The 12,107-nt window shown below is 45.8% G+C and overlaps 1 protein-coding gene across 3 annotated transcripts in view; it reads right to left on the bottom strand.

Moving 5' to 3' along the window:
* LOC132380556 (uncharacterized) overlaps positions 1–9,480 on the bottom strand; it is a 32,740-nt gene extending 23,260 nt beyond the window's left edge. The window contains exons 1-4 of one of the 3 annotated variants that reach the window (XM_059949453.1): positions 9,262–9,310; positions 6,541–6,621; positions 5,992–6,090; positions 5,205–5,324 (exon numbers count right to left, since the gene is read on the bottom strand). Coding sequence is in view for 1 of the 3 variants with exons in the window: in XM_059949452.1 (XP_059805435.1) it covers positions 6,541–6,621; positions 9,262–9,425 (245 nt within the window). In the remaining 2 variants the exon portion in view is untranslated. Of the gene's footprint in view, positions 1–5,204; positions 5,325–5,991; positions 6,091–6,540; positions 6,622–9,261 lie in introns of all 3 variants that reach the window. The other 2 variants (XM_059949454.1, XM_059949452.1) reach the window with 2 other exon arrangements.
* Between the last annotated feature and the right edge of the window lie 2,627 nt (positions 9,481–12,107).

Here is a 12,107-nt window from a genome sequence, read left to right as displayed (position 1 = left end):
GGAGTCCCTAAAGTAGCCCTACCTTGAGCTCAGTGTTGACTAGCAACTCCTGCAGTGATCCTGGGACGAACCGTATCAGTCTCTGCCATTACTTTGAGCTCATCAGATGTGTGGAGAGGAGGAACTTGCTACATGGGAAACAGCTTGCTCTCCATAACATACTGCCCAGGCTTGTGTATCTATACAGCTAGGACACAACATCCATGGTTGACCCTGACCAACAGAGGCCTTGATTGAATAAGAAAAGCTGAGTGAATATTATAGTTCACTGATGGTGAACTGAATATAAACATTAGGAGGTACAATACATCTGGAGGCCACATCTAGACCCCTTGATCAGCTCAGGTTTCTTTTAAGACATCAATATATTGGAAGCAGTTCAGGGAGGGTTGTGGGATAACACTGACAATAGGCTAATGAGGAAAGCATTGAAAAGTCTGGGTTTGTACCTGCTGGTGTTTAGAAGAGAGGAGAGAGGCCTTGACAGGACAGGTGGGGAAAGGACAAGACCACAAGACAAGGCGAGCAGATATAAATTAGGGGGTGAAATGTTACTGTGGACTGACAGGAGGAAATCTGCAGATGCTGGAAATTCAAGCAACACACACACAATGATGGTGGAACGCAGCTTGCCAGGCAGCATCTATAGGAAGAAGTACAGTCGACGCATCAGGCCGAGACCTTTCATCAGGACTAACTGAAAGAAGATAGTAAGAGATTTGAAAGTGGGTGGGGAGCGGGAGTCCAAAATGATGGAAGACAGGAGGGGGAAAGGTGAAGCTACGAGCTGGAAAGGTGATTGACAAAAGGGATACACAGCTGGAGAAGGATCATGGGATGGGAGGCCTAGGGGGAAGGGGAGCACCAGAGGGAGATGGAGAACAATAGACAGTAGGTGCAGGAGTAGGCCATTCGGCCCTTCTGACCAGCACTGCTATTCACTGTGATCATAGTTGATCATACACAATCTGTACCCCGTTCCTGCCCTCTCCCCATATCCCTTGACCCCGCTATCTATAAGAGCTCCAACTCTCTCTTGAAAGCATCCAGAGACTTGGCCTCCACTGCCTTCTGGGGCAGAGCATTCCAGATATCCACCACTCTCTGGGTGAAAAAGTTTTTCCTCATCTCCGTTCTAAATGGCCTACCCCTTATTCTTAAACTGTGGCCTCTAGTTCTGGACTCACCCATCTGCGGGAACATGCTTCCTGCCTCCAGTGTGTCCAATCCCTTAATAATCTTATATGTTTCAATCAGATCCCCTCTCATCCTTCTAAATTCCAGTGTATACAAGCCGAGTAGCTCCAATCTTTCAACATATGACAGTCCCACCATTCCAGGAATTAACCTTGTGAACCTACGCTGCACTCCCGCAATAGCAAGAATGTCCTTCCTCAAATTTGGAGACCAAAACTGCACACAATACTCCAGGTGGGGTCTCACCAGGGCCCCAGAGACAAGGAGCGATTGTGAGAGGTACAGAGAAAGAAGAAAACAAAAGGGGGGTAATAAATCAATAAGGGATGGGGTAAGAAGGGGAGGAGGGGCATTAACAGATGTTAGAGAAATCAATGTTCGTGTCCTCAGGTTGGAGGCTACCCAGACAGAATATAAGGTGCTCCTCCAACCTGAATGTGGTTTCATCTTAACAGTAGAGGAAGCCATGGATAGACACCTAAGAATGGGAATAGGGCATGGAATTAAAATGTGTGGCCACTGGGAGATCCTGCTTTCTCTGGCAAACAGAGTGGAGGTGTTCAACGAAACACATCTCCCAGTCTGCATAGGTGTTCAACGTCTCCCAGACTGCGTCGGGTCTCACCAATATATAAAAGGCCACACCAGGAGCACCGGACACAGTATACCACACCAGCCGACTCACAGGTGAAGTGTCATCTCAACTGGAAGGACTGTCTGGGGCCCTGAATGGTGGTGAGGGAGGAAGTGTAAGGGCAGGTGTAGCACTTGTTCCGCTTACAAGGATAAGTGCTAGGAAGGAGATCAGTGGGAAGGGATTGGGGGGGGGGGGGGGGGAAACGAATGGACAAGGGAGTCACATATGGAGCGATCCCTGCAGAAAGCAGAAGGCGGGAAGGGGGCGAGGGCAAGATGTGCTTGATGGTGGGATCCCGTTGGAGGTGGCAGAAGTTACGGAGAATTATATGTTGGACCCGGAGGCTGGTGGGGTGGTGGGGACAAGGGGAACGCTATCCTGAGTGGGGTGGCAGGCAGATGGGGTGACAGCAGATGTGCGTGAAATGGCAGAGATGCGTTTGAGAGCAGAGTTAATGGTGGAAGAAGGGAAGCTCCTTTCTTTAAAAAAGACATCTCCTTCGCCCTGGAATGAAAAGCCTCATCCTGAGAGCAGATGCGGCAGAGACGGAGGAACTGTGAGAAGGAATAGCATTTTTGAAAGAGACGGGCGGGAAGAGGAATAGTCCAGGTAGCTGTGAGAATCCATGGGCTTATAGTAGATATCAGTAGATAAGCCGACTCCAGAGATGGAGACAGAAAGATCAAGAAAGGGGAGGGAGGTGTCAGAAATGGACAAGGTAAATTTGAGGGCAGGATGAAAGTTGGAGGCAAAGTTAATGAAGTCAACAAGCTCAGTTCAGCCCAGCATGTGTGCAGGAAGCAGCACCAATGCAGTTGTCGACGTAGCAAAAGAAAAATGGGGGACAGATACCCGTATAGGCTTGGAACATGGACTGTTCCACAAAGCCAACAAAAAGGCAGGAATAGCTCGGACTCATACGGATGCCCATGGTTTGATGTTAAAATGAGACCAGCTGTAACCTCATTAAACATCAGAGAAGGTGGAAGGGGCTGAATAGGGACTCCTGCTCCTAATTCCTGTAGTGTGATGACCAGGACTGCACAGAGCACGCCAGCTTTGGGCCAACTTGTGGTTTTACAGTTTCAGCAGAACCTCTGCTCGGGCATTCTATACCTTTAGCCAACAAAACCAAGTCTCCTGTCTGCCTTCTGAACCCCCCAATCTATCCCTTAGCTTCAGGGACCTGATCACATGTGCTCCAAGGTCTTTCTGCCCTACTACAATTCTCCTCATTCTCTCATATACTATGCCTTGCCTGGGCTCCCCTGCTGCAACATCTCACATGCCTGGAATAAATTCCATTTGTTTCCTGCCTGCCTACCTCCCCAGTCCACTGATACCTTCATGCAGTCTTTAGCTTCCCTTCTCATCGTCATCCACACAGACAACTGTCACATCCCCTTGATCAAGTCACCACACTGACAGCAGAGTTGTCCCTTTCCACCAAAAGTAAGGGCCCTGGCACAGGTCTCCAGGCACTCCCACTCACGCAGTCTTCAGGCACTAAAGCACTTGTCAAGTCTTCTCACTCCCTGTCACTGAGACAGTCCAGAATCTAACCTGTCAATTTTCTTTGTATCCAATGGAATCAATCAGACCTGTAGGATTTGCCCAATACATTGCTAACAGCCATGTGGTCTACATCAAGCACACTCTACACTGCATAAATCAGTACAACACAGGAACATCCACAACAACTGCACCAACAGACCCTTTGGGTACAGGGAATGATTTGGGACAGTCAACATGGTTTTGTGCATGGCACACATCTACCCAATCTTAGAATTCTGTGATTACAAAGGAAGGTCAATGAAGGGAAGCCAGTGGATATTGTCTACATCAGGGGCTCCCAATGTTTTTTATGCCATGCACCCTTACCATTAACCGAGTGGTTCGTGAACCCCAGGTTGGGAACCCCTGATGGACTTTAGCATATAGTGTGCAAGTCCATATTTGTAGGCACATAAGTTCAAATCAACATTGCCTTAGCTGGAGAAGACAGTGGTAGTAGATGGTTTTCTCTCTAACTCTGCTGTTCCCAATCATTTTTATGCCATGGACCAACACCATTAATCAAGGGGCCCCAGAACTCTAAGTTTGGGAACCCTGCTATAATTGAAGCCCTGCATTGGTATAATGTCATTTGTCATCTATATTAATAATTTAAATGCGGTAAACTGGCTAGGCAAATTTGCAGATGATACCAAGATTGAGCGTGTACAGGACAACAAGGAAGACTATCAAAACTTGCAACGCAAGCTGGACCAGGTGCAAAAAAATGGGCAGATGGAACTTAATGCAGTCAAGTGTCAGGGGTTGCACATTGTCAGAACAAACAAGGACGAGGCTGACACAGTGAATAGTCAAGCATTGAGGTGTGTTACAGAACAAAGGGATCTTGAAATACAATGGAGCTTCCCTTCAAAGTGCCGTCATGAAATAGATAAGATCGTCAAGAGAGCGTTTGGAACTGGCCCTTATCAATCAAGTATTGAGTTCAAGAGTATGAATGTTAAATTGAAGTTGTATTAAGACGTTGTCGTGACTGAAATTGGAGTGTTGTGTACAGTCTGGTCACCTCCCTAACTGCAGATGCAAACAAGCTTGGAAGGAGTGCTGAGAAAATTTACAAGGTCGCTGGAACCCAAGTTACAAGGAAAGGTTGAAAATGTGAGGATTTCATTCAGAATCAGGTGTATTATTACCAGCATGTGATGTGAAATTTGTTAACTTAGCAGCAGCAGTTCAATGCAATACATAATTTAGCAGAGAGAAAAAAATAAATAAAATTTAAAATAATAATAAACAAGTCAGTCAATTATGGTAAATGTATATTGAATAGATTTTTTTTAATGCGCAGAAACAGTAATTCTGTATATTAAAAAAAGTGAGGTAGTTTCTAAAGATTCAATGTCTATTTAGGAATCGGATGGCAGAGGAGAAGCTGTTCCTGAATTGCTGAGTGTGTGCCTCAGGCTTTGGTACCTCCTAACATGCCCTGGGTTCTAGAGGTCTTTCTGAGACACCGCCCCGTGAAAATGCCCTGGGTACTTTGTAGGCTAGTATCCAAGATAGAGCTGACTAGATTTACAACCCTCTGCAGCTTCTTTCAGTCCTATGCAGGCTCCCGCCACCTCCACCCACCCACCCCCCCCCCCCACCGTACCAGACAGCAATGCAGCTTGTCAGAATGCTGTCAACAGTACAATGTAAGTTTTTGAGTGTATTTGTTGACATGCCAAATCTCTTCAAGCTAATGAAGTATAGCCGCTGTTGGGACCAGGTTAGATCCCCAGAGATCTAGACACCCAGGAACTCTCGACTTCTGATCCCCCTATGAGGATTGGTACGTATTCCTTCATCTTACCCTTCCTGAAGTCCACAATCAGCTCTTTCGTCTTACTTGAGTGCCAGGTTGTTGCTGCGGCACCACTCCATTAGTTGGCATATCTCACTCCTGTCGGCCCTCTCGTCACCACCTGAGATTCTACCAACAATGGTTGTATCGTCAGCAAATTTACAGACAGTACTTCAGCTATGCCGAGCCACACAGTCATTCGCTGCAGCTTAGAAAAATGAGGGGTGATCTTAGAAAGGCATACAAAATTGAGCAGCACATTTGAAGTAAATACATGCAAGCTCCCACCCCCACCCCCCCACCCGAGGCTGAGTGAATCTACAACTAGAGGTCATAAGTGAAGAGAGAAATCTTAAGGGGTACCTGAGGGGAAACTTCTGCAGTCAGAAGATGGTGCAAGTGTGAAACTAGCTGCTAGCTAAGATGGTGGATGGGGGTCCAAATGCAACATTGAAAAGAGGCCTGGATAGGTACATGAAAGAGAAAGGTATGGAGGACTATGGACCAGATGCAGGTAGATGGAACGAGGCAGAAAACAACATGTCATGGACTGGCTGAGCTAAAGGGCTTGCTCGGTACTGCAGCGTTACATGACTATTCGGATAACTCACCCCAGATTCCATTTGATCAAATTTCCCAGAACAGATGACCATATAGTAGTCTGTCAAAAGACACTGCTACAGTCCATGTAGAGAATGTCTACTAACATCATTTCCTTCAACTGTATTTGTATCCACCGCTTCAGAAAGTTCAACCAAATTCAATACTCATTAGGCACAAAGCCATGTTGACTCACCCTGACCAGGCCGCACCTTTCCAAATGCATGCTGTCTAGGAAGCCTCTCCAATAGCCCAACCACCACTGATGCTATGTCTATAGTACCTTGGAGCTTTCCTGAAATAAAGGCACAACAGTGTCACCGTCTAATCTTCTGTTCCTCTCCCTTGCGGCTATCCATGGCCCAAGTATCTCCGCAAGGTTCACTGCAATTCTTTCCCTGGCTTTACAGATCAGGCATCACAGATTTATCAGCTTTATACATTTTAATACACTCAGAACCTTGTCTCATTTAGCCTGTTTCAAAATAACATTAACTTCCTGGGTTTGCTAGCATTCATATCCTTCACAATAAACACACATGTGAAGTATTTGTTACTGTCTCACCCCATCTCCTGTGTTTCCACATGAGACCTTGATGCTGTTTACTGGTTCTTGTCCCCTCCCACCATTTAAATGATGCAGGGAAATGTGTGGCTGGATTTTGGGTCAGTGTGAGTCTAGAAATCTCTGTTCTGAAACTGTGGAACTGATGAGTTGCCACTGCCTCTGTGCTCTGTAACGTACCTTGTCTGTGAGTGATGGAATGAACGCTCTGTTCCTTGTGCCTCGCGAGGTCGGAACATCGGAGTTGATGGAAGATTTTCCCTGTGGAGAGGAAAAGAAATATTGGTCAGTGAGTGAGGCAGACATTGTGTGAAACAGCTGGTGTAACCAGTGCCAGTATTGGAGGCCACTGCAAGACTGCAACTCTCAGCTTCCGTCAAGCAGCAGAGAGCAGCTGCTCTCCACGAAAGGAAGGACAGACACCTCACCACTGGTCCGGGCATGGGACTGTTCATGCAACAGGCACACCTCGCATTTCCAGTCTGCTCTCCACTGGGACTCAGTGCCCACCAGCTGGCAACAGTTAAAGACCAGTTCATCGCCAGCTGAAAAACTTACTGACCACCCACCCCAGCAGTTGCCCATTCAACAAATTGTCATCAGGCAGGTGCTACAACCATCACCACCTTAACTACAGCTTCTCTCCTGTAGCTATCCAGCTTCTCAACAAAATAGGTGTATATCCCCACACAAAACACTGCAGAAACTCAGCAGGCCAGGCAGCGTTGTAGGAGCAACACATTACATTAGGTCTGAGTAGCCTCAAACCTGATAGGATGAACATCAATTTCTCGCACTTCCGGTAATGCCCACAGCCACCCCCCCCCCCCCCTCACCATTCCCCATCCCCTTTCTCACCTAAATCCTTGCCTGCCTATCATCTACCTCTGGTGCTCTTTCTTTCTTCCATGGTCTTCTATCCTCTGTCAGGTTCCCCCTTCTCCAGCCCTATATCTCGGTCACCAATCAACTTCCCAACTCTTTACTTCACCCTCCCCTCACTCTCAGTTTCACGTATCACCTTGTGTTTCTCCCTCCCCTCTAACTCATCTTTTTTTTCCTGTCCTGTTGAAGGGTCCCAGTCCAAAACGTCGAATGTTTATTCTTTTGCATAGATACTGCCTAGCCTGCTGAGTTCCTCCAGTATTTTGTATGTATTGGTTGGAATTCCAGCATCTGCAGAATTTCTCATTTGTCGGTGAAATATCCTAACTGTCTTGCACAATGGCCCTTCATGCTCTCCTTGTTCTGTTGAGGATTATACAGTCTGTTCATACGTTCACATTTGTTCCAGTTTAATTATTGACATTTGCACATGTGACTGTTCTGTTAATTGATCAAGGCTGTTTGAATTATCATCTTGTAAATTGTTGGTTGCGATTGTGTTGTCTGTTATGTTATTGAACAGCGTTATGCTTGAAACCGAACCATAAGCAATGTTTCACATGCTGGCAATAAAGTGAATCTGAAACAGTCACTAAACTGTGTCGACCAGTTGCTGCTGTGTTGTTTTCGCTTGTGGACATACGATGTCAGAATCAGGTTATCACTGATACATTATGAAATTCACTGTTTTGTGGCATTGGTACAGTGCCACACATCAAAAGACTGTTACAATAAGAATATTGAAAAATAAGAGGTGCAAACAGAAAGCTACAGTGATGTAATACACATGAACTATCCAAAAATCTGACGTCGGACAGGAAGAAGCTGTTCCTAAAATTCAAGCTATCGTAGGGGAAGAGCTATGTCTTTGTGAAGCAAAGTCTCTGATGTCCCTCTGGTACTGTAATCTTGCTCTGAGGGCATCAATTTTATTTTGCAGAGCATGTACATTAGCCAGGATTGTAGCGAGTGACGGACCTTATGGCCTTGCAGTCCAAAATGTGTAGCTCAATAGATTTTTTTTCAAAACATATTAAAGAATGTAGCTTTCTAAATTACCCAAGGCTGGTACTGTAGACTCTCACGGATTCTACAGTTGCACCATGGAGAGCATTCTAATTGCGGAATCACTATCTGGTATGGGGGTGGGGGGGGGGGGGGCCTTCTGCACAGGATCGAAATAAGTTTGCAGAGTGTTGTAAACTTAGTCAGCTCCATCATTGAGGAATGCCTCAAAAAGGCAGCACCTATCATTAAAGACCTGCATCACACAGGTCACGCCTCTTTACCATCAGGGCAGAAGCAGAATCGTGAAGGCACACACAGTCAACGATTCAGGAACAGCTTCTTTCCCTCTGCCATCCGATTTCTGAATGGACATTGAACAGTACTTCGCTACTTTTTTTATTTTTATTTGTGCAGTACTTATTTAACTATTTAATTGTTTCCTGTTACTATGCATTACATTGAACTGCTGGCACAAAGTCAACAAATTGAAGTACCGCTGATGTTAAACCGGATTCTGATTCAAGAAAATACGGCTGACGGACAGGATTGCATGGAAAATTTTAAGGCAGGGCCCCGAGTCATTAATATGCTGCTGGCTCATATACAGTCTTTGCAAAATATAATTTTAGTCCTTTAGCGATAATATTTGATTATTTCATTCGAAGCTGCACACAAAGAGTTGCCATTCTCCGGCGCCATTTTAACCAAAGTGTGGCGAAACTTGCGAGCTGCCCCCAGCACTGAGTTGTTAACGCATTTCACTGCACGCTTGCATGTGCATGTGATTCAAAAAATGATCATGCAAATCTAATTTTGCTCCAGTCAGCCTGCAATAGCAACTCTTTGTTGAACTGCTCCCACCGAGTACCCGGTTCTGTAAACAGTGGCGCTCCCACTAACACTCTCGGGGGGAGATTCCCCATTGATCTAAGTAAAGGAAACAACTTATTTTCACTCCGCCTACCCACCTTCCGCCCGGTGAACGTTCTCCTCCCTCCCCACACTTACTCCATGCTTCGGGCCCAGTCGCCTCTCCACTCCGCCTCTTCTCCCCAGCCTCCCCGGCTCCGGTGCCGATCTCTGAGTCCGTCTGCGGAACCGCTCCTAAAGCGATTCGCTGCCGGAAAGAGGCTGCTGTCCGCGACCTGACCCCGGAACCGAGAGCTCTCCATTCCTCCCCGACACTCTGTTTCCAAAACGACTCCCGCCGCTCGTTGACAAAATGGCGCTCGCAGGTCGCGCTGAAGCAGACTGCGCATGTGCACTGCTGCCGGCTGTCAATCAGGTCAAGGGGCGGGACCGTACGGCGCATCCGCTCTGCTACCCGCTGTCAATAAGATCATGGGGGCGAGATTTTAATAGGGTCCAGGAGCCGTACCTGCCGACTCGCAATCTGGTCAGGGGGACCTGTTCCCGTTCGGATGACGTGAAAGTGAGGGTCGCCGGAATTTGACCCAATCTATTCTGCTCAGAGTTTGAGCCTGCCATTTTAAACACGGATCAGCTTGCACTGCTCCCAAAAAGTGGTTGAGCAAATAAAAAGCATTTAAAAAGTTAAAATTAAAATCCCTCACTCGAGTCGGAGTGTGTACTGGGAACGTGCGGGAGCTGATATCCGACAGGAACAGCCCCACTCGCAAAATGCTGGAGAAATTCAGCAGGTATGGCAGAATCGATGGAAATGAAACCCTTTTTCGGGACTCGGAGTAACGAACTCGCCCACTGAGTTTAACGCATAAAAGCGCTTAAGGTATATCTGGGGAGAGAGGCTGAGCACAAAGTCCCTTCCTGGTAACTCTTCCGTCCCTGGTTCGTTGCAGACTCGGCTGTATCACATTCCGGATATCTTAATTTCCATCAGAACAAAGTAACATAAAGTCAAAGTAAATTTATTCTCAAAGTACGAATATATTACCATATATATCGCCTTGATATTCTTTTTTTCTTGCAGGCAATACAGGATTTTTAAAATGATTTTTAAACGAACCCATTGAGCTTGCTCCACCATTAAATCGTGGCTGCTTATTCCGCTTAACTAATTCCCTGCTATACAAAAAAAATCTAAGCGTGTCTTGAATATATTTAGTGAACTAGTCTCCACTGCTTCCCTGGACAGAGAATTCCATAGATGCACTATTCTATGAGCAGTTTCCCCTTAACTGCAACTTAAATCTATTCCCCCAAATCTTGAAACTACTTCTAGGCTGGCTTACCAGTAGAAACAACTTTCCTGCCTCTATCTTATCTATCCCTTTCATAACTTCAGATGATCCCAGAAGAGGTACATGATGAAACAGTCCAAAGTCAGCATGGTTTACATAAGGGAAAATGTTGCCTCACAAATGTGTTGAAATTCTGATGAAATAAGAAGCAGGATCGACAAAGGAGAATCAGTGGATGTTGTTTACTTGGATTTTCACAAGGTCTTTGACAAGGTGCCACACACAGGGCTGCTTAACAAATTAAGAACCCACAATATTATAGGAAAGATACTAGCATGGATAGAGCATTATCTGATTGGCAGCACGCAGAGTGGCAATACAGGGAGTCATTTCCTGTTGGCTGCCAGAGGCGAGTGGTGTTCAATATATGTCAATGAGTTGCTTGACAATATTGATTGCTCTGTGGCCACGTTTGTGGACAAAATGAAGATTGGTGAGGGGGCAGGTATTGTTGAGGAAGCAGACAAGATACAGAAGAAGTTAGACAGGTTAGGAGAGTGGGCAAAGAGATGAAATACAGTGTCAGGAAGTGCATGGTCATAAAAGAGAAGAACAGAGAGAAAACTCAAGACTTGGAGCAGGGACTTGGGAGTCCTCATGCAGGATTCCTTAAAGATTAATTTGCAGGTTGACTCAGTGGTGAGGTCGACTAATGCAATGTTAGCATTCATTCTGAGAGGACTGGAATATAAAAGCAAGGATGAAATGTTGAGGATTTATAAGACACTGGTGAGGTCTCACTTGGAGTATTGGGAGCAGTTCTGGGCCTCTTATCTGAGGAAGGATGTGCTGACTTTGGAGGGGGTTCAGAGGAGTTTAACAAAAATGATTCTGATAGGAAAGGCTTATCAAATGCAGAATGTTTGATGGCTCTTGGCCTTACTCACTGGAATTCAGAAGAATGAGAGAGGATCTCATTGAAACCTATTGATTGTTGGAAGGCTGAAAATGGATGTGAAGAGGATGTTTCCTACAGTGGGGGAGTCTAAGACCACAGGACCAGAATAGCGGGACGTCCATTTAGAACAGAGATCAGGGGGAAATTCCTTAGCCAGAGAGTAGTGAATCCATGGAATCTGTTGCCTCAGATGGCTGTCAAAGCCAAGTCATTGAGTATATTTAATGAAGAGGATTAGACAGGGCATGAAGAGGCATGGGACAAGGCAGGAGATTGGGGCTGACAGAAAATGGATCAGTGATGAAATGACAGAGCAGACTTGATGGGCCAATTGGGCTCCTGTATCTTATTGTCTTATTTCATCTAATTCACCTGAATTTCAGCAAGTATAGTCCCAGGTAACCCAATCTCTCCTCATAGGTGAACCCCCTCATTCTAGAATCAACTTGGTGAACCTCCTCAGCACCGCCTGCAAAGCCAGTATATCCTTCCTTAAGTAAGAAGACAACAGCTGCACACAGTACTCCACACCAGTACTATGTACAGTTGCATTATAACTTCCCTGCTCTTAAATTCATTCCTTCTAGCACTGAAGGCCAACATTCCATTTGCCATCTTGCACCTGTAAACCAACCTTTTGCAATTTATGCATAAGTGCTCCCAAGTTGCGAAGTAACATTGCAGCTCTGTAAAACCCTGGTTAGATAGCATTCGGAATATGATATTCAATTCTG

This window comes from Hypanus sabinus, chromosome 24, assembly GCF_030144855.1.
Source record: "Hypanus sabinus isolate sHypSab1 chromosome 24, sHypSab1.hap1, whole genome shotgun sequence".
In the NCBI taxonomy this organism is placed as follows: Eukaryota; Metazoa; Chordata; class Chondrichthyes; order Myliobatiformes; family Dasyatidae; genus Hypanus; species Hypanus sabinus.
This window is presented reverse-complemented; position numbering and strand designations above follow the sequence as displayed.